The 22,339-nt window shown below is 40.2% G+C and overlaps 1 protein-coding gene across 5 annotated transcripts in view; it reads right to left on the bottom strand.

The window, feature by feature from the left end:
- SRBD1 (S1 RNA binding domain 1) overlaps positions 1-21,918 on the bottom strand; it is a 244,418-nt gene extending 222,500 nt beyond the window's left edge. For 3 of the 5 annotated variants that reach the window (XM_070379641.1, XM_070379642.1, XM_070379643.1), the window contains exons 1-4: positions 18,392-18,529; positions 9,561-9,917; positions 6,396-6,776; positions 355-521 (exon numbers count right to left, since the gene is read on the bottom strand). In XM_070379641.1, coding sequence (XP_070235742.1) covers positions 355-521; positions 6,396-6,776; positions 9,561-9,857 — 845 coding nt within the window. In that variant the 5' untranslated portion in view covers positions 9,858-9,917; positions 18,392-18,529. Of the gene's footprint in view, positions 1-354; positions 522-6,395; positions 6,777-9,560; positions 9,918-18,391; positions 18,567-19,360; positions 19,441-21,868 lie in introns of those variants that run through there. The other 2 variants (XM_070379644.1, XM_005897586.2) reach the window with 1 other exon arrangement.
- Positions 21,919-22,339: the final 421 nt, after the last annotated feature.

Below are 22,339 nucleotides of genomic sequence, written 5' to 3'. Positions count from 1 at the left end.
ATTTTCCTGAGTTTCATGCTGGTAGTTCTAATTTTGCATTATGCAAAATCACTTCTATGAGAGAAGATGACATTCAAACTCATATTAATAATGCAAACCACCTTTTGTAGATTCATGCCCAAGCTATGCATGAACACACCAGCAGAGGGACTCTGAATACCTCTAAATAAGTAAAATGAAGTTGGCTTTCTCTTTTAGGAGGGGATTGACTATATTCAGATCACAATAAATCAAGAAAACAAAATATCAGCACTGTTAAAATATACTATCACTCTCTTTCTCACTGCTTCCACTCATCAGCTCACATACCCTCTTTCCCCTTACACAAAGCTCACCCCTGCCCAGGTTTCTTACCGTAGCTCCTCTAGAGTTTGTTGAACTTCTCTCAAGGAATCAGCATCAAGATTATTAATAAGCTCTCTTCGATAACGTATAATGAAGGGAATTGTGTTATCATCATTAAAGAGACGGATAATATTGGCACAAACCCAAAGTTCAATATCAGTTCTCTCAGATAAAACCTGCAAATTAAGCACATTTAGTGATTTAAAACCCTGAAAAGTAAACATATTATAATATATGGTTTAAAATATAATATCAAATAATGTTTTCCAGTCACTTAGAAACTGCTGTGGTTTTTAAAAAAGAGAATTGCATGAAATATAGAATATATATTGATAATCACAGAATAGTCATTTCACTAATTCAATAAAACCCAATAAAAACCACTTTGTATCATCCAAATTCTACAGGGCTCAATGAGATACGTATTTTTAACCTTTCAGATTGGCATCAAAGATTAAAAAGTTGGTAACTCATTGTGTTGGCATAAATGATGGGAAAAGGCACTTTCAATTATTGTTAATGAGAAAGTACAATGCTATAACCTCTGGAGGAAGAACAATTGGCAGTATTTATCAAAATTTATAACGCATAAACTCTATGATCCAGCAGTTACACTCCTGGGAATTTTGTTCTGACATATTCATACTTCTGGAAAATGATACTTATTTACAGTGATATTTTTTGAAGAACTTTTTCTAGTCTGGTAGAAGTTAGCAAAAACCAGTCTACAATGGGGAACTGGTGAATAAATTATACACCCATGGAGAAGAATACCATGTAACTTACTCTTGTATGATCTGATATGGAATGAACTACAAGAACTTGGAACATGGCTTATTTGGGGGAAAGGTAATTGGTTGACTTAGAGCTAGGGCAGGAAGATCCTTCTGTGTCTTTGGCATTGTCTATGATTCCCATCTACCACATATTCAAAATAATTATTTTTTAAAAAAGTCTATAGGTCTCAGCAAAAGGTACATGTAAACAGAAAAGTTCAGAGAAGTCAGCCTGGAGAACAGAAAAAATAAAATCCAATTTCAGTTACTGTTCTCAAAACCCAAGTGGATTTTTAAAGTAAAGCATGAAAGGCATATGTTTTATTATTATTTCAATCCTACTGCTCGAGATATGCCAAAAATTAAAGAAAAATTCAAAACTTAATTAAAGAACTGTCATTATCAACTTGTCAAAAAAATCAAGGCAATATATAAAACAGACTAAATTTCAAAACAACAGATGAAATAAATGGCTGAACTCCAGAGACTATTGAGGATACTTTCATTCCTCTGTGTACCTGAAATCCTTTAGGCCTACATCTTATTATGCACTCTGATGAATTAACACCAACTCTCTGGTGAGAAAGTCAGCTTCGTATCTCCAGCCCTTGCTCTCTTCCGCATGAGCTCTGGACTCATTTAAGTAAGCTACCTGATGTATTCTCTTGAAAACCTATTAGGCATCTCAAACTGCGTTCATAAAAGTATTAGTCTTCATTTCTTCCCCACAACCCAGACTGTCTTCTACTGTGCTTGCAGGCTTCCCAGGTAGCACAGTACTAAATAATCCACCTGCCAACGCAGGAGGTGCAAGAGACATGGGTTTGATCCCTGGGTCAGGAAGATCCCCTGGAGTAGGAAATGACAACCTGCTCCAGTATTCTTGCCTGGAAAATTCCATAGACAGAGAAGCCTGGCAGGCTGCAGTCCGTGGAGTCTCAAAGAGTCGGACACAACTGAGCAACTGAACTGAACTGATTCTCATTTTACAGGTATAAAAACTGATGCTCAAAGAAGTCAAGTAAATGGCCAAAAGTCCCACAAGCTATTTACTCCTCTTTGAAAATTTGATTTGTGGGCAAAGCAAGATGATATTCTTCAGGCAAAAGTACAAATTAATCAAGTTGTCTCACTTCTCTTCCTGAATCCCACTGCAGAGGAGACATGGTGCCGTCATGGTGTCCAAAACCCCTAACAAAATGGCCTTCTCTCCAAGTAGCCTGAGAATTTACTCTTCAAAGTCTATATTCCCACCTTCTCAGTTAAAAAAGAAAACTTCTGGGTATCAACAACTAAACTATTGCTTTAATAATCCAGGCAGCATCTGCAGTTTAAAATAACTTATATTTAAATTAAATAACACTTAAATGACTAGCACTGAGAGAAAGAACTTTTTATTCTTTCAAAAATCAAACCAGCAACTGGATACTCCCTTCTGAAATGCTCTCTATTACTGCTATTGACTTTATTACATCACTTATTTTACCACACAAATAAGTTTCCTAAAGACTGCAAAAGGAAAAACTATGTATGATGTTAGAAGTCAGAAGAGTGGTTTTAGGAAAGGGGACACAGGACTGAGAAGGGGTATAAAGAGATTCTAGGCTGCTGGTAACATTCTGTTTCTTGATCTGGAAGCTTATTACACGTTTACATTTTTGAACACTCATGAGGTGTATACTTTAGTACAATTTTCTCCATATATATTTCAGAAAGTTTGTTTTAAGGCCCATAATAAATACCTCCAGCTATATTATAAAAAGCAAGGGTCAATCCAACTGTTTTTACTAAATTCCTCCTAACAAGTGACACATGCTTATGTGTAAAAGTGCTGTGAGAAAGTTAATTCAGAGACATTCGTCTCCTTCCCACTTCTTTCCCCTATTCTGTCACCCCGTGGTCTTCCTCACCCACATATTTCCACATCATCTCTTGCAAGAATGGGGAAAATGGCTAATAAGTAGGTTTTGCTCACTCTTCTCCCCTGATTTAGCAAACATTACTAATATATTGCATATGGCTCCTCTACTCCACCTCCCTCAAAATAGACTACATAATAGCAATCACCACTTCAGGGCATTTAATTTTCTCAAAAACTGCTTGTAGCTAGTCATCTCTTCAAATTCTTATAAAGGTTATGGTATTCACAATATATTTGCTTAATGATATAATATACTTTAACAAAAACTAATTTCTTAAGGCAACCACATATTTGCAGTTTGCAGAAAAGCAATGAAGTAGGCTGTTTCTCCCCGAGGAGTCTGGTGATCCCAGAACCTGATTAGGAAATAGATACAAAGTGTGTTTATAGGTAAAGTCCCTCCCCAGATGAGACAGTGATGCTCCTGAAAAAGTTACGGAACTTTAGAGTTGGAAAAAAAAAAAAAAACCTTGAAAGAAAAAAGTTAAGAGGATCAAGGTATCATGGTAGGCAGGGTCCATGGTCCTTAAAATGAAGGAAATATAAATAACATTTCCCTCATGTTCAAGACAATAATTCCTATACAGTTAATTTCCATCAACCATTCCTTACTAATGAGATACTTGTCAGAACTTCCCCTAAGAACTTGGGCAAACATTTCATTTTGTGGCAGTTAATATGTATACCACAGGCATTTCATTGAGTCTCACTCAAATGTTCAAAGCCTTCCTGATTGTCTTGCTGACTGACTTGGCACTGCTGACTCTCACTCTGCTCTTCCTGTTTCCCTTTAACACCTGCCACTATTCTCAACCATGTTTGGCAGATAAAATGATTCTCTCTCCTGCTAATGGAAAATAGTATAGGACAGGAAGTCCACATATATGACAAGATTTAAAAGTAATTCAAGATTAGGCAAGGATGACTGTACCTGGTTAAATCTTTTAAAAACCCCAACAAGTCACACCTAAAGTTCCCCAGGCAATTTTCCTAAACCCATCTAGAAAATGCTGAGCTTACTAGTGGTCCTCAGGATGCTCAGAGAAGGTCGCAGCTGAGCCAACCACTTCTCCCAACTCACATGCAACGGAGTGGCACATTCTGAGAACAGGCTTGTTTGAGCTGCCAAAAATCACTATTAATATAAGGAGAAAAGATACTTAGAATTGAAAGGAAAGACAAGCACATTCATACTACCCAGATAATACGGTCAAAGGCCATAAAATAGTTCTAGACCTGAAAGCTTGCTTCCATTTCATATTGAAACATCTCATGGACATTCCTGCTACCGATTTACAGATGAAACTTTTACTCCTGGCTGCTCTTCTTCTGCCACTCACCCTATGGCAGCTGGGGACCTGTTCTCACTGTACGCTTTTCCCTCCTCACTAGCTAAAACTAATGGTAAATGAAGTGTGGGGCTATCATCTCCCACCTTTCATAAAGAAGTAGGGAAATCTGATCTGCTTTCTGATCTGCCAAGAGAAAACAACAACTCAAACAGAGAAGGGGTGAAAATGGGTGATCATGAAATCTCTGAAATAGAGAAAATTGAGAAAATGGCTTCCTCAAGTCCTCAGTTTTCCAATTTCTGGTTCAAGGCCTTAGGAGACTTGATCACGCTTTGTCCTTTGCATTCTTCGAAAGGCCCCTGCATCCTCTTTTCTGCTTAAGCTCATTAGAAGCAGGATTCTATTACCTGTAAACAACTGTCATAGGTAGGGTTATTTTCATTTCTTTCTTTTACACAGATTATGAGATATGGGTGTGAAGCAGAGTTTCATAGAATAACTAACCCCTGACTTCATTTTGCAAAACTTATTTCCATAGTTTAAGAGACTTCCTGTGCTTTGAAACCTTCCCCCTCCTTCCTACTCAGGGTCAACTACTAGAGGTAGATCTATGTCAACAGCAGAAATAGGCTGAAAAGTTAAGGAGAAGAGACGGGAAGTGGGACACACCCACCTGCCCCTGTAGGTCTGGTTTGGAACTAAGGGATGTGCATGTTAAGAAAGCCTTCAGGGTGAACCTGATGCAGGCTGTTTTAAATGTCTTTTAAAACATTTCCTTGTAGGCTTAAGTGAAAAAAAGAAAAAAAAGGCATAGAAAGGAGCCTAATTATGCAGTTTCTCAATTTTGGACTGTTCAGGAATGAGAAGAAGGCTATGAGGCAACATTCTATTCCTTAATGAGTCAGAGAGAAGAAAAATCATAATTAAAAGTTACTGGCAATGTTCAACTAGTAGGTAATAGAAAAGGCAGCATGGGTAAAAAGAACTTCCTTTGAAGAGAAAGGTAACACACAGACAATTCCAGACGGAGAAGTGGTATTTCCCAGCAGAGGCACTGGGCTCTAGAGCAGTATTTCCCAGCAGAGGAAGGAGCACTCGTCAGAATCACCATGCGTCAGACAATAAGGAGGGAGGTGATCCCCATCCACCCTGAGGGGTACTGCTATGATTAAGTCTGAAATGTTTACAGAGTGTGTGGGGGTGGACAAAACATTGGGAATCACTGCTTAATGAGTCACTCCTCAGGTCTTCTCTATCATCCTCAAAGCTAGTCAAAGAAACTGGAAGAAATATGATTTTTCCTGTAGTAAGAAATATAATTATGGGAGCCCAAGTTGGAATTCAGATAGAAATTTCCTTTAAGAAGTTACTAGGCAGAGAAGGCAATGGCACCCCACTCCGGTACTCTTGCCTGGAGAATCCCATGGATGGAGGAGCCTGGTGGGCTGTAGTCCATGGGGTCGCTAAGAGTTGGGCACAACTGAGCGACTTCACTTTCACTTTTCACTTTCATGCATTGGAGAAGGAAATGGCAACCCACTCCAGTACTCTTGCCTGGAGAATCCCAGGGATGGGGGAGCCTGGTGGGCTGCCGTCTATTGGGTCGCACAGAGTTGGACACAACTGAAGCGACTTAGCAGCAGCAGCAGCAACAGCAGCAGGCCTGGTTCATAGTGTATTACAACATTACACTAAGAGTTAAATAGATGTACTAACAGCCAATGACTTAATCACTTGCACTGCTTTTATGGGGAATTACAGTCCAAGTACAAAGCAAAAACGTACCAAGGAACTTAGGAGGGCCCAATCTGTTGAGGTGATCTGTCTACAGAATACATGTTCACTAGAACACCATGGAAAGAAATCTACTTTCCTGAGGTCGCAGCTTTTAACTGAAGAATTAATGACAATAAGCTATAATACCAAACAACGTACCCAAGAGCCAAAGCCTACAGGAACCACTGGCAAAGTGACAAGGGAACTGAAAACTCCCAGGTCTTCCCTCACCCCATACCAGTCAAAAAGAATCAAACTGAAGTGACAGAATAAGGCTGTGCATACCTGTACTATGTCCCAGTTCATTTCCACCTCCTCAATATTACTGATATTTTCTGGAAGCCTGGCAGGCTGCCCCTGAGGACACGTTTCCGTCTTCACTTTCTTCAAAGGGGGCTGACCACACGTAAAGTAGTCTTTGTTCTCCTCTTCCTTACACCCACCTTCCCACATGGCGCTAGTGGATGGTATCTCTGTGCTATTATTTCTGCTCTCTAAGCTGCTGGCTTTGTTGGCTTCTTCATCAGTTTTCAGCTTTTTAGTCCTCCGAGCTGAAGGTGACTGAGCTGAATTTTTCCGTTTTGTCTTTGCTGTTTTCAGAGTCTGCCCAGTCTCCAATTTGTTTTTGTCTTCTAAATCAACATCGGCAATAGCGACAGAGTTATTCTAGCAAACCACAAAGAGAACACATGAGAATTAGAAGATTAAAAAAACCAATGGACCTGGAATATTATTTAGCAATGAAAAGGCACAAATTATTCACATACACAGTAATTTGAAAGAATCTCAAGGAAATTGTTGAATGGAGAGAAAAAGACAATCTCAAAACTTACATACTGTACAGCTGTATTTATATAATATTCCTGGAAAAAATTAACGGTTACTTGGGGGGGGTCAGAGTTGGGGGTGGAAGTTGGGAGGGAGGTGGATATGGCTATAAAAGGTCAATACTAGGGATCCTTGTGGTGATGGAACTGTGTGGTGGATACAGAGACCTACACATAGGGTAATCCTGCATAAAACTAAACACACATATCCACACACATGCATACAAATGAATACAAATAAAACTGGAGAAATCTAAGTAAGATCACTGGGATTTTATCAATGTCAATATCCTGGTTGTGATATTTAACTATAGTTTTTCAAGATGTTACCATAGGGGGAAATTGGATAAAGGGTACATGATATCTTTCTGTATTATTTTTTACAACTGCATGTGAAATTACAATTATCTAGAAATAAAAGGTTTCATTTTTTTTTAATGAGTAAAGGGAAGGTATACACCTGGAAGAAAAAACAAGATTTAAAATCTGCAATCAAAAGTCAACATTTTATGAGAGAAGAGTAACACAGGCTCATAAAACTCAACAGGCTATGCCTGCCACCCATTTTGCTGAAAGAAAACATGGCAGGACAGCAAGAGTATCAGGCATTTTTTCTTCGTAGGAGTCTGCAGGGCAGTACACACAGGTGTCCAGGGGTTATTCTCTGGACCACCCACCTGCCGGGTGACAGCTCGGGAATGAAGCAAGGACATCTGGCACTTGTTTTGACACTAGAGTGGGAAATAAAATACAGACCTTGCCCCATGGAATTTTCAATTTCACAAGCTAGCCTGTTTTCAGTTACCTGAGTGAAGCAGATGGCACAAACTCGAACAAAAGAACTCCCAAATTAAATGTCAGTAAATATTCACTTTCCTCTCCTAGCAGATATTTTTTCCCAGAATTACTGACTACTGAAAATACTAGAAACTACAAACCACACCCTCATCCTAACGCCCACCCATCACCACCTAACCTGGAAACTATATACATTAAATAGCCCTGTCAGTATTGCATTTGTAATTGAACAAAATGGATAAGAACAGAGGTACAAAAATAGAATTTCCCCCGAAGTCCATAAGAGCTGATAATAACCTGATCAAATTAATTGACATAGCTAAAGAAGGAATATGTCAATCATACAAGAGTTCTCAGCCCCAGAGGAACAGAAAAAGGAGATCTGTAGAAAGCAAATACGATCAGCATTCTAGGTAATGCACAAAGAAGAGAAAAAGTCAGAAAACAGATTTTGATTAATTTGGTCCCAGTGGTAAGACTGGCGTCTTGTGAGATGGATACATCAAACTACCTTAGATTTATGCAGTTAAAACATTCAGTTCTTAGTGTGACAAGCAGAGCACCTTGACCACATTAGGTATTCAATAAACCCCCAAAATTTATCTAATTCTCCTAATCTGAGCCCATGATCATCAAGTAAATTTCTGATTATTATTTCTCTACTTACTTCAGCCTCCAATGAGAGACAGTGCTAGTTATAGGAACTTAACTCCTTGTGATGGTTTTATCAAAACTACGCATTATTAAACCAGCACTCTGGTCTTATACAGGCTTCCCTGATAGCTCAGTTGGTAAACAATCCACCTGCAATGAAGGAGACCCCGGTTTGATTCCTGGGTCGGGAAGATCTGCTGGTGAAGGGATAGGCTATCCACTCCAGTATTCTTGGGCTTGCTTTATGGTTCAGCTGGTAAAGAATCCACCTGTAATGCGGGAGACCTGGGTTTGATCCCTGGGTTGGGAAGATCCCCTGGAGAAGGAAAAGCTACCCACTCCAGTATTCTGGCTTGGAGAATTCCACGGACTGTATAGTCAACGGGGTCACAAAGAGTCGGACACGACTGAGCGACTTTCACTGGTCTTATATACTCTTACGACAATGGCTGGTATAAAAATATCCGAGATAGAATGGTTTCTGAAATGCTGAAAAAATTCACGTTCGTGACTTAGAAACCCAGTTCTATGACTTACTATCTGTGGTCCATGAGCAAGTCACTTAACATCTCTTGCCTTGGCTTTCTCGTCTATAAAACCAAGATAATTACAGCACCTGACTCAACAGGTTGTGAAGAATAAATAAGATCATACAAGTGGAGTGTTGAGCATGTTGCCTGGCTAATGATAAGTAATCAAATATCTGCTGATACCACCATCATTATCATGGCTACTACACCCAAACCGATTACTAGGAGAGAGAAAAGGAAGTAACTTGAAGAAATAAAGAAAAAGTAAAATGACTTAAAGCTGGGGAGTTCAAAATAAGAGAAAAACTAACAATCATAAATTAGATACTTAACAGTATCTTCAAGTACTGGAGTCTTCAAGTAAATTTTATCTAATGTTTATCAGTGTTTCTCACAGACACAAGATCCTTTCAAGAGATCTGCAAGTTCACAACTGTTTTCATAATAATGTCAAGGCACTTGACATTTCACTAATGGTACAAGAGCAATGGTAGCAAAAACCAAGATAGTGCACCAAGCCGTACTAATAATCACTGCTCCCTTCACTGTCACACACTTGCAATAAAACAATTGTCAGTTTCACTTAAGAATGAATCAGTATAAGTTATTAATTTTTACAATTTCAATCCCTGAAAACACACCTTTTTCATATTTATGTTCTGTACTGAAATGTATGTAAAGCACAAATGTTCACATAAGGAACTTCTGCTGCAGGCCAATGCATACTGACGTGCAGTGGTTGTCTCACAGTAAATCTGTGAACCAGTATTTTCCAAATGTTGTTGTTTAGTCGCTAAGTCGTATCCAACTCTTTGTGACCCCGTGGACTGTAGCCTGCCGGGCTCCTCTGTCCATGGGATTTCCCAGGCAAAAATGCTGGAGTGAGTTGCTATTTCCTTCTCCACAGGATCTTCCCAATGCAGGCACTGAACCCACATCTCCTGCACTGCCAGGCTGATTCTTTACCACTGAGCCACCAAGGAAGCCTCATCATTTGCCTAAAGACCAACACATAATGTTACAAGTTCATGCATGGGTAAAAGATCCATTCAAATAACACAGACCAACAGATTTTAATGTAATAGAATACAGTGTCGTTACAGATTCCACAAAGAAATCTTTTAGAAAGTACCACTTACTGAGTTTGGATATAGTATCAAATATCCACAATTATCTAAGATATTACAACATCACTTACTTTTCCAAATACATACCTGTGTAGAGGCCTTCTTTTTTATTTAAATTATCTTCTATCTTCTATACGTCGGACATTAAAGATAATTGCAAAAATGTAAAACAACATCATTCTTTCCATTAATTTTTGGTTGTTTTGAAAATATATACCTATTTTTCATTAAAACATGTTATTTGCATTAACACGAAATAGGTTTAATAATATTTTTAATTAATCAATTATTTTCATTTTTAATTTCTAATATGGTACATATTTACAGACATAAACCACATAAGCAAAAGTCCCTTAGGGTCCTTAGTAAGTTCTAAGAGTGTAAAGAAGTCCAACGACCAAAAATTTTGAGAAAAGGTAAATCTAAGCATGTTAGGAGAAGGCAATGGCACCCCACTGCAGTACTCTTGCCTGGAAAATCCCATGGACAGAGGAGCCTGGTAGGCTGTAGTCCATGGGGTCGCTAAGGGTTGGACACGACTGAGCGACTTCACTTTCACTTTTCACTTTCATGCATTGGAGAAGGAAATGGCAACTCACTCCAGTGTTCTTGCCTGGAGAATCCCAGGGACAGGGGAGCCTGGTGGGCTGTCGTTTCTGGGGTCGCACAGAGTCGGACACGACTGAAGTGACTTAGCAGCAACAGCAAGCATGTTTAGATCAAAATACAGATGAAAACCATATGGCAATATTGCTCCATTTTTAAAGCTTCTAAGATTCTACAGCCTTCCCCAGTGACATACTCAAGCTTAACAAGCCATGAAAATATTTTTTCTCCTTTATTTAACTTGAATCTTTGACAGACTGAATAATCATAGTACATTTTCTTTCGCCTTCATGGGTTTTTTAATCACTCATAACACTTCAAATGCTAATTAGGTAGCCTATGACTAAACCCAAAACTCCAGGAAGAATCTGACCATCCTTCTTTATACTATCTCTGAAAGTTGTAAAGTGTCTAAATCAAAAAAGTGATTCATTATCTTTACCAGTTCAATCAGTCAGTAGGCCTTGGCCTTGACCCCCTTATGTTGTACTGTGTGAGCTTGACAGCTAACTGGAAAGGGATATGGAGTCAAGGGAAGGCTTCTTTAAAACTAGATGTAAAAGCATTTTTATACTCAGAAGCAATTTAGGAAGAAAAGCTGACAAGAGAAAAGAAAGGAGATTACAGAGGGAACAGAGACTCTACACAAGAGAGCATGAGATAATAAGCCCAAGAGGCAAACCCATCCTTGGTAGGAGGAATGACACTTACTCCACGGCAACAGGATAGAAGGTGAAAACAAATATGAGCAGATCATTATTTAATTGGTCATTATTATTTAATTGGTCTCAGCTTGGTCATGGGAAAATGAGAAATATCATATATTCTCAAATAAATAAAAGGCAATGGCATCAGCTGAGTGAGAGAAGGGAAAGGAAGTGAGGAAGTTTAAAGAGAAAAAAGTCGAAAATCAAACTTGCTGGAAAAAAACAGTAAGTCTACCAGGTATTTCTGATGCAAATCAAGGGTCTGAAGTTATGAATCTAATGTAAAACAAATTGGTTATGAATCTAATGTAAAACAAATCAAGTCATTGGTGAAGCTGTTTTCTGCTCAGTGCAGGCAGAAGCTATGGCTCACCTAGTGCCTTGGTTTAAGTCAGCCATGTAGCATCAAATAAAAGAAGGACTGGAAAAGGTCAGTTTTCATTCCAGTCCCAAAGAAGGGCAATGCAAAAGAATGCTCAAACTACTGCACAATTGCACTCAACTCACACGCAAGTAAAGTAATGCTCAAAATTCTCCAAGCCAGGCTTCAGCAATATGTGAACCGTGGACTTCCAGATGTTCAAGCTGGTTTTAGAAAAGGCAGAGGAACCAGAGATCAAATTGCCAACATCTGCTGGATCATGGAAAAAGCAAGAGAGTTCCAGAAAAACATCTATCTCTGCTTTATTGACTATGCCAAAGCCTTTGACTGTATGGATCACAAGAAACTGTGGAAAATTCTGAAAGAGATGGGAATACCAGACCACCTGACCTGCCTCTTGAGAAATCTGTATGTAGGTCAGGAAGCAACAGTTAGAACCGGACACGGAACAACAGACTGGTTCCAAATAGGAAAAGGAGTACGTCAAAGCTGTATATTGTCACCCTGCTTATTTAACTTATATGCAGAGTACATCATGAGAAACACTGGGCTGGAAGAAGCACCAGCTGGAATCAAGATTGCCAGGAGAAATATCAATAACCTCAGATATGCAGATGACACCACCCTTATGGCAGAAAGTGAAGAGGAACTAAAAAGCCTCTTAATGAAAGTGAAAGAGGAGAGTGAAAAAGTTGGCTCAAAGCTCAACATTCAGAAAACTAAGATCATGGCATCGGGTCCCATCACTTTGTGGGAAATAGATGGGGAAACAGTGGAAACAGTGTCAGACTTTTTTGGGGGGGAGGCTCCAAAATAACTGCAGATGGTGATTGCAGCCATGAAATTAAAAGACACTTACTTCTTGGAAGGAAAGTTATGACCAACCTAGATAGCGTATTGAAAAGCAGAGACATTACTTTGCCAGAAAAGGTCCGTCTAGTCAAGGCTATGGTTTTTCCAGTAGTCGTGTATGGATGTGAGAGTTGGACTGTGAAGAAAGCTGACTGCCAAGAATTGATGCTTTTGAACCGTGGTGTTGGAGAGGACTGTTGAGAGTCCCTTGGACTGCGAGGAGATCCAACCAGTCCATCCTAAAGGAGATCAGTCCTGGGTGTTCTTTGGAAGGAATGATGCTGAAGCTGAAACTCCAGTACTTTGCAAAGAGTTGACTCATTGGAAAAGACTCTGATGCTGGGAGGGATTGGGGGCAGGAGGAGAAGGGGACGACAGAGGATGAGATGGCTGGATGGCATTACCGACTCGATGGACATGAGTTTGAGTGAACTCCGGCCTGGCGTGCTGTGATCCATGGGGTCGAAAAGAGTCAGACACGACTGAGTGACTGAACTAAACTGAACTGAAATAGTCTTACTATTTACTATTCAATAAAAAGTGATTATGTAATCTAAGCTAGATTAGGTAGGAAAATAATGGGCTGATGGACAATGACAGAGCTCTAGAGTCAAAGGATTAGGTAGTGGATCTCAACTCTGACTATACATAACAATCACATGAGGAGCTTTAAAAAAGTAATACCACTGGTACCAAGCTCACCTCCAGAATTCTTCGGAAAAGGCATCTAGGCATTGGCATTTTTTTCAAGCTCCCTAGGCTGAGAACTGCTAAGAAGTTCTGAAGAAACGGCAAAATTGTGGCAGTGAGGGCATCTGAGCAAGTAGGGTAGTAAGACAGGAAACAGTGAACTGATGGCACAAAAGTGAGATAGACACAATAGAAATGTCAGAGGTAGCACAGCTTCTGGTCATGACAAGATTCAGGTTGAGATCATGAGCAGGGGAGTGAAGGCAGAGAAGAAAAAGTCCCTGGAGGTGTGGAGGTTAAAGAACCAGGAACACAAGGTACTAGACGGCTCATCAAGTAGAGAGGGAAAGCACTGAGAAAAATTACAGAAGATGGCAGAGAGGAAGATATGAAGCTGCAGCTAAATTCTTCAAATGAAGAGGAATGGCCAGTGGATTGGCAAAGTATAGCAATATGGAAAGGAAGAGACTGAATAATGGATTTTGTCTACGATGCTTGCTAGCAACAGATTTTAAAATTATTAAGAGACTACCAATTCTAGCTCCACCCAAAATAGGGTTTTCAATTATTTTGTTCAGTGGTGGTTACACCAAGGCAAGATGAAAAACCAATGAAATGAAATCTAAAATGCTCCATGTGTTTTGACTGAGCTAGAAAACTAGCTCAATATCTCTTGAGAGGCTTCCCATGTGAATTCTCTTTTTCCCTTAAAAAAAAATATACATACATCAAGCATAATGGAAAGGATCAAGAAGTCGCCATGACAAGGGTTCTTAAGTTGTACGCTCTTAAAATAAACTTTAAAACTTAGAGGATGGGCATGTGCACGTGTTCCTGAAGAGAAAGTTCATAACTATAATCAAATTCTCAAAGGGTTAGTGACCCCAAAACAAAGAACCAGGCAACTAAGATGTATTTCCTAATTAGACAGCCAGGCTACTTTTAAGTGCAGCTATGCCACCCTTAATAAAAGACCTCCAAACTCTTGTAACAAACAAGTCAATACTTTCTTCAGTTCAATTCAGTTCAGTTGCTCAGTTGGGTCCAACTCTTTGCGACCCCATGGACTGCAACATGCCAGGCCTCTCTGTCCATCACCAACATCTGGAGTTTACGCAAACACATGTCTATTGAGTCGGTGATGCCATCCAACCATCTCATTCTCTGTCTTACCCTTCTCCTCCTGCCTTCAATCTTTCCCAGTATTAGGGCGTTTTCAAAAGAGTCAGATCTTCATATCACGTGGCCAAAGCATTGGAGTTTCAGCTTCAGCATCAGTCCTTCCAATGAATATTTAGGACTGATTTCCTTTAGGATGGACTGGTTGGATCTCCTTGCTGTCCAAGGGACTCTCAAGAGTCTTCAACACCACAGTTCAAAAGCATCATTCTTTGGCGCACAACTTTCTTTATAGTCCAACTCTCACATCCATACATGACTACTGGAAAAACCATAGCTTTGACAAGACGGACCTTTTGTTGGCAAAGTAATGTCTCTGCTTTTTAACAAGCTGTCTAGGTTGGTCATAACTTTCCTTCCAAGAAGTAAGTGTCTTAATTTCATGGCTGCACTCACCATCTGCAGTGATTCTGGAGCCCAAAAAAATAAAGTCTGTCACTGTTTCCACTGATTCCCCATCTATTTCCCATGAAGTGATGGGACCAGATGCCGTGATGTTAGTTTTCTGAATGCTGAGTTTTAAGCCAACTTTTTCACTCTCCTCTTTCACTTTAATCAAGAAGCTCTTTAGTTCTTCTTCGCTTTCTGCCATAGTTCAGTTCAGTTCAGTCGCTCAGTCGTGTCCGACTCTTTGTGACCCCATGAATCACAGCATGCCAGGCCTCCCTGTCCATCACCAACTCCCGGAGTTCACTCAAACTCACGTCCATTGAGTTGGTGATGCCATCCAGCCATCTCATCCTCTGTCGTCCCCTTCTCCTCCTGCCCCCAATTTCTCCCAGCATCGGAGTCTTTTCCAATGAGTCAACTCTTCGCATGAGGTGGCCAAAGTACTGGAGTTTCAGCTTTAGCATCATTCCTTCCAAAGAAATCCCAGGGCTGATCTCCTTCTAATCTGCATATCTGAGGTTATTGATATTTCTCCTGGCAATCTTGATTCCAACTTGTGCTTCATCCAGTCCAGCATTTCTCATGATATACTCTGCATGTAAGTTAAATAATCAGGGTGACAATATACAGCCTTGACGTACTCCTTTTCCTATTTGGAACCAGTCTGTTGTTCCATGTCCAGTTCTAACTGTTGCTTCTTGACCTGCATACAGATTTCTCAGGAGGCAGGTAAAGTGGTCTGGTATTCCCATCTCTTTCAGAATTTTCCACAGTTTATTGTGATCCACATAGTCAAAGGCTTTGGCATAGTCAATAAAGCAGAAATAAATGTTTTTCTGGAACTCTCTTACTTTTTCGATGATCCAACGGATGTTGTCAATTTGATCTCTGGTTCCTCTGCCTTTTCTAAATCCAGCTTGAAAATCTGGAAGTTCACAGTTCACGTACTGTTGACACCTGGCTTGGAGAATTTTTAGTATTATTTTGCTAGCGTCTAAGATGAGTGTAATTGTGCGGTAGTTTGAGCATTCTTTGGCATTGCCTTTCTTTGGGATTGGAATGAAGACTGAGCTTTTCCAGTTGTGGCCACTGCTGAGTTTCCCAAATTTGCTGGCATATTGAGTGCAGCACTTGCACAGCATCATCTTTTAGGATTTGGAATAGCTCAATTAGAATTCCATCACCTCCACTAGCTTTGTTCATAGTCGTGCTTCCTAAGGCCCACTTGACTTTGCATTCCAGGATGTCTGGCTCTAGGTGAGTAATCACACCATCGTGATTATCTGGGTCATGAAGATCTTTTTTGTATAGTTCTTCTGTGTATTCTTGCCGTCTCTTCTTAATATCTTTTGTTTTTGTTAGGTTCATACCATTTCTGTCCTTTATTGTGCCCATCTTTGCATGAAAAGTTCCCTTGGTATCTTTAATTTTCTTGAAGAGATCTCTAGTCTTTCCCATTCTATTGTTTTCCTCTATTTCTTTGCATTGATCACTGAGGAAGGCTTTCTTATCTCTTTGCTATTCTTTAAAATTTTGCATTCAAATCGGTATATCTTTCCTTTTCTCCTCTGCCTTTCATTTCTTTTCATAGCTGTTTGTAAGGCCTGGTCAGACAACCATTTTGCCTTTTTCCATTTCTTTTTCTTGGGAATGGTCTTGGTCACTGCCTCCTATACAATGTCACAAACCTCCATCCATAGTTCTTCAGGCACTCTGTCTATCAGATCTAATCCCTTGGATCTATTTGTCACTTCTACTGTATATTTGTAAGGGATTTGATTTAGGTCAGACCTGAATGGTCTAGTGGTTTTCCCTACTTCTTCAATTTAAGTCTGAATTTGGCAATAAGGAGTTCATGATCTGAGCCACAGTCAGCTCCTGGTCTTGTTTTTGCTCACTGTATAGAGCATCTCCATCTTTGGCTGCTAAAAATATAATCAATCTGATTTTGGTATTGACCATCTAGTGATGCCCATGTGTACAGTCCTCTCTTGTGTTGTTGGAACAGGGTGTTTGCTGTGACCAGTGCGTTCTCTTGGCAAAACTCTGTTAGCCTTTGCCCTGCTTCATTCTGTACTCTAAAGCCAAATTTGCCTGTTACTCTAGGTGTTTCTCGACTTCCTACTTTTGCATTCCAGTCCCTTATAACAAAAAGGACATCTTTTTTGGGTGTTAGTTCTCGAAGGTCTTGTAGGTTTTCATAGAACTGTTCAACTTTAGCTTCTTCAGCATTATTGGTTGGGGCATAGACTTGGATTCCTGTGATACTGAATGGTTTGCCTTAGAAACGAACAGAGATCGTTCTGTTATTTTTGAGACTGTATCCAAGAACTGAATTTCAGAGTCTTGTTGACCATGATGGCTACTCCATTTCTTCTAAGAAATTCTTGCCCACAGTAGTAGATATCATGGTCATCTGAGTTAAATTCACCCATTCCAGTCGATTTTAGTTTGCTGATTCCCAAAATGTCGATGATCACTCTTGCCATCTCCTATTTGACCACTTCCAATTTGCCTTGATTCGTGTGGGCTGCCGTCTATGGGGTCGCACAGAGCCAGACACGACTGAAGCAACTTAGCAGCAGCATGGACCTAACATTCCAGGTTTCCATGCAATTTTGCTCTTTACAGCATCAGACTTTACTTCCATCACCAGTTACATTCACAACTGGGTGTTGTGTTTGCTTTGGCTATGTCTTTTCATTCTTTCTGGAGTTAGTTCTCCATCAATCTCAGTAGCATACTGGGCACCTGCCGACCTGGAGAGTTCATCTTTCAGTGTCCTATCTTTTCACCTTTTCAGACTGTTCATGGAGTTCTCAAGACAAGAATACTGAAGCACTTTACCATTCCCTTCTCCAGTAGACCATGTTTTGTCCGAACTCTCCACCATGACCCATCTGTCTTGGGTGGCCCTACACAGCATGGCTCACAGTTTTATTGAGTTAGACAAGGCTGCAGTCCACGTCATCAGACTTGTCAGTTTTCTGTGATTGTGGTTTCTTAGCTATAGGTAAAACCTACTCACCTACCCACTAAAAGTGTGTTAGTGAAAAGTTTGCCTGTAAAGATGAAGAAACAGAGGTACTGGCTGATAGGAGAAAAGATCAACTAAATAACCTTCAATTATTCTTTTATTCTTTCACTGCATATTAAAAGTTTTGCATTTTAGAAATGCATAATTCTTTTGATATTGCAACAGAGCCTATAATTTATTGTTGTTGGTGTCTTTTAATCCAGATTGGTGCAGATACAGTGTTTGCTTATGGCAAGACAGACATATGTGCCAGGTAATAAATATTCTTCTTCCTCCAATGTGGTAGATCTGATGGTAAATACCATTAAGACCCCTGGCAGAGGAAACCATTGATCCGCAGTTTCTGCCATTTACCTGGTTTTTCCTAGTCCATATAAGGAGAAAGTAGCATCACTAATTAAGAAGACACTGCAGGGTGCTTGGCTGCAATAAACCTGTGCCCGCCCTCCAAAAAAAAAAAAAAGACACTGCAGGGTTCCCTCTATCCAGCTAAGGTACCTACCAGCTCCTCCTTGACAGCCACGTCTTCCGAGCCATCACTGATCTGCAGCGTGTTCTTCACTCGTGGTACTCTCTTTGGTTTGGATACCTTGGAAACAGGTGGCTTACGGCTTCTGGGGACTTTCTTTTGGGGTTCCCAGGCACTGTCCTCCTTATCATCTTCAGAGGCAGATGATCTGAGAGTAAAACGACAGAAAAATTTTCGGGAAACAGAAGCCAAATGCTAAAGGTTTCTGAAAAAGAGACATATGCTTCTTGAAAAAAAAGAAGGTAGATGTTTAAAATAAAATGTAGTGATGTGAATACAGACTATGAACTGAACCAAGAAATTTGACCAGAAATACCCTCCAATACACTGTAAATCACAGGTCTCCCTTCATTTTCCTCTTACCTAACCAATATACACAACCATATACTCAAGACATAGAAAATCATTTATTACCTTAAGTAGTAAATAGTAAATGGGTCATGTCACACCATAGTCATGGTGAGGTTTTCCATTTTTAAACAATATCTAAAGACATTTTTGATTGTTACTACTTGGGTGGGGGAGGGGAAATATAACCAACTAATGGGTAGAGACCAGGGATGCTGCTAAAGATCCTACAAAGACAGTTCCCACATCAAAGAATTATCTGGTCAATAGTGCTGAAGTTGAGAAACTGCGCTCTAAATCAACATAAAAAACTCCTCTACTCCCATGGATCGTATATTCTAGTGTAAATATTATATTATATACTTAGTTGGTCACTTCCTCCTTGTTCAACAGTGTATCATCAACACCTAAACAGAGCCTGGAACACAACTCTGTTCAATAAATACAGTGAGTTCAGTAGATATTTGTTGCATGAATGAATGAAGAAACAAAGCTTTCTTCCAAAAAAATGACTTCTGAAGTTAGTAAATGACAGAATGCATATCCTTAAAATATACATCATTCTCCCACGCCATGTAAAACAAGTATGCTTACAACTCAGAGAAGGAAGAGAATTCATCTTTGGGTATCACAGTCTGGACCTTTGCTTTTGCTCTCCTTGGCAATGATGACATCTGGAAGAAGAAATATAACATGAAATCATCATGATTTAAATCACTTGCATGACTGATAACTTATTTTGTCTACAAAATGATGTGCCATTGAAAACTAACACTCCAATAGCTCTTCTGCTAGAAAATGCCATAGGAGGAAAAAAATGACAATCATTCACAAGCCTGAACACTTGTTTTCCCTTCTATGGCTGCCAATTATAAGGGCAGCTAACAGCCTTCCAATAACTTCAAAAGCCTGGTGAGCGTGGGCCATCTTTGGAAAAATGTAAGTCCTATAGGGTGAGAACTCTTAATTTTTTTTCCAGAATTATAGGCTTGCATATACTCGAAGTATTATTTGATAATTTATCAGACAGCAAATAATAAAGTCCTTTATTAAACTGTATCTCAAAGACAAGAAATGTCTTCCCTCTTCTTTATCTTCTTAAGAATACAGTTAATGCCAATCTACAAAGCTGACAGTCAATTACATGATGCTGACTGACTAAGCAGCCAGGTTGTTCCTAAAACAAGATAATTTAGTCCCTTATTATAAAATTTCACAATATTTAAGTAGGATAATAAATCACAAATCCCACTAAAAAGTATTTCACAAATTCAAAGGCCCAGCTCTAAATTTAAAAAAAAAAGAGTCAAACAGCCAGAGATGTCATACAATACACAAATTTTGCTTTAGCTGATAAATTTTACTACCTAAAGGATGTAGGTCAAACCTAAAAACTACAGTGGACTCGAACACGCTTGTAAACCTTTCAACAAGTTCCTAAACCAGGCCTACATTATAATGCCTCTGTTCTAATTCCTGCTGGAAGAAGGAACACTTCCCAGAAATACCAAAGGGGTTGTCACAAAAAAAGGGAACACATCCTCCTGGCAGCTATCCCTCAACTCAGTACAGTGGGTACAGAAATACCTGACAGGAAAGCACCCAGAGGGAACCAGGAGAACAAAAGGAAGTAGACAGAAAATTCTTCCATCTTCTCCTTCACCCCCTTTTTGGAATTTTATGTTTCTCAAGGCCATCATTCCTTAAATAATTGCTCCTTGATACTGATTATAAAGGAATGGATAACTTGTGATTTCTGTGTTGAATGTATTGTACCACAACAGAGAAACAGAGGAAGTCAGCGTATGATACGATGGCATTTCAAATCAGGACAGAAATGAATTATTCAATAAGTGGTATTACGACAACCAGCTATCCTCTGCAGGAAAACAAGTGTTTAATTCTTGCTTCCACACCATGAACTAACAATACATTCCACACTGATGATGTAAAGGTACCAAATTTTTTTAAAAAACTACAGTACTACAAAAATTAAAGAACACTATTTTCATAACTTTGAGTGGAGGTGGGAGAATAAAGCTTTTTCTAGGCATGACTCAAAATTCCAAAAGCCTAAAAGATTAGCAGATTTTACTATGTAAAAATTAAACCCCCAAGTCAGCAGTGGGAGCATTTCAGAACCAAACCAATTTTCTCTGCTGCTGCTGCTGCTAAGTCGCTTCAGTCGTGTCCGACTCTGTGCGACCCCACAGACGGCAGCCCACCAGGCTCCCCCGTCCCTGGGATTCTCCAGGCAACAGTACTGGAGTGGGTTGCCACTGCCTTCTCCGAATTTTCTCTGCAGTATCCTCCAAAAAAAGCACAGGACACGGTATCTGATACCTCAGAACTAAGGGTAAAGGGAGTAGGAGCTGGGTATATGTTGTCTGAGGCAAAGGAATGTCTCTACAAGCTCTACTCTGCTTCATGAAATTAACAAACGCCCCTGGAAAAAGTCTGGAGGTTCCTTCTCCGGAGAAGGTAAAACAGAGTCTCTAAACTAGGGGATACCAAGTACAGCTGTTGGTAGGGGAACCATACAGAGATTTCCGGTCCCCTTCTCCCACTGTGCTCCCAAAAAACCTGCCAGGCAGATTCCTACCATCTAGGGAGAAGTGTGAAAAGACTCTTCCTTGTGAATCTCACCCGCCCAAGAATAAAAAGCTAAAGATACTAAGCTCCCCACAAACAACCAATTCAGTGTGCCCTCAGGCACAGAGCTGAGGATGCAGCTGCTTCTGCCCGGGACAGGATCTGAGAGTCAAAAGGGCGCTTCCTCCCCCACCTCCGTTCATTTGAGGTATGAAAACAAACTAGGTCTATCTACCCGGCTTTCCCACAACTGCGCTTATGTACTAAGTGCTGAAATTTGACTGAGAAAACGCGCCAGGTGACACGCAGCAGCTAGGACGGGTTTTCCGAGGGGGCAGGGTGTGGGATACTGCAGTCAGTACTATGTAATGAAACTCCTCACTTTAAAAACGGATGTTATTCCCCCAGTGATCGCTCAGAACTTTTTTAATGGTCCCAAAAATATCGGAGCCCGGGCACCTGGCTCCAGCGAGCCCGCAAGAAGCCCGCGAAGGCGGACGTTCGGCTCACCTTCCCGCCCGGCGTGTCTGAAGCTCCGTGAGTCTGTGTGCTAGACAACATCTTCCGGTTCCCGCCGGAAGTTTTTCAAACGCCGGAAGTCCCGCCTGGCTCCCCCCGGACTCGCCGCTTAGGCGCTCATCTCCCAGAATGGGGTGGAGCCACGCTGAACGGAGGCGGGGCTAGAACGAGGATCTCGTTGAAGCTCTGGGGTGGGACCCCTTCCAGGACTGGGGGCGGAGCTCGGACCCGGACCGGTCGGAGATGGGGCGCGAGGTGTTTGGAAAGGCCGACCCACCTTCCTGTTTTTCTTATTTTTCCTTCTCTTAATCCGCTTTGTTTTTATTTTCTTCTTTCCTCTTTTAAACTTTTTTCAATTATGTTTCTGTTGATTGCATTATTTGTAATTTGCAATGGAAAAAATGAAAAACAATCAACCTTTAGCCTTTCTAACGTGAATGTTAAATATCGGTAATTAACTTT

The sequence above is a fragment of the Bos mutus genome, chromosome 11 (genome assembly GCF_027580195.1).
Source record: "Bos mutus isolate GX-2022 chromosome 11, NWIPB_WYAK_1.1, whole genome shotgun sequence".
In the NCBI taxonomy this organism is placed as follows: Eukaryota; Metazoa; Chordata; class Mammalia; order Artiodactyla; family Bovidae; genus Bos; species Bos mutus.
Note: the sequence above shows the minus strand (reverse complement) of the source record. Positions and strands in the feature narration are given on the sequence as shown.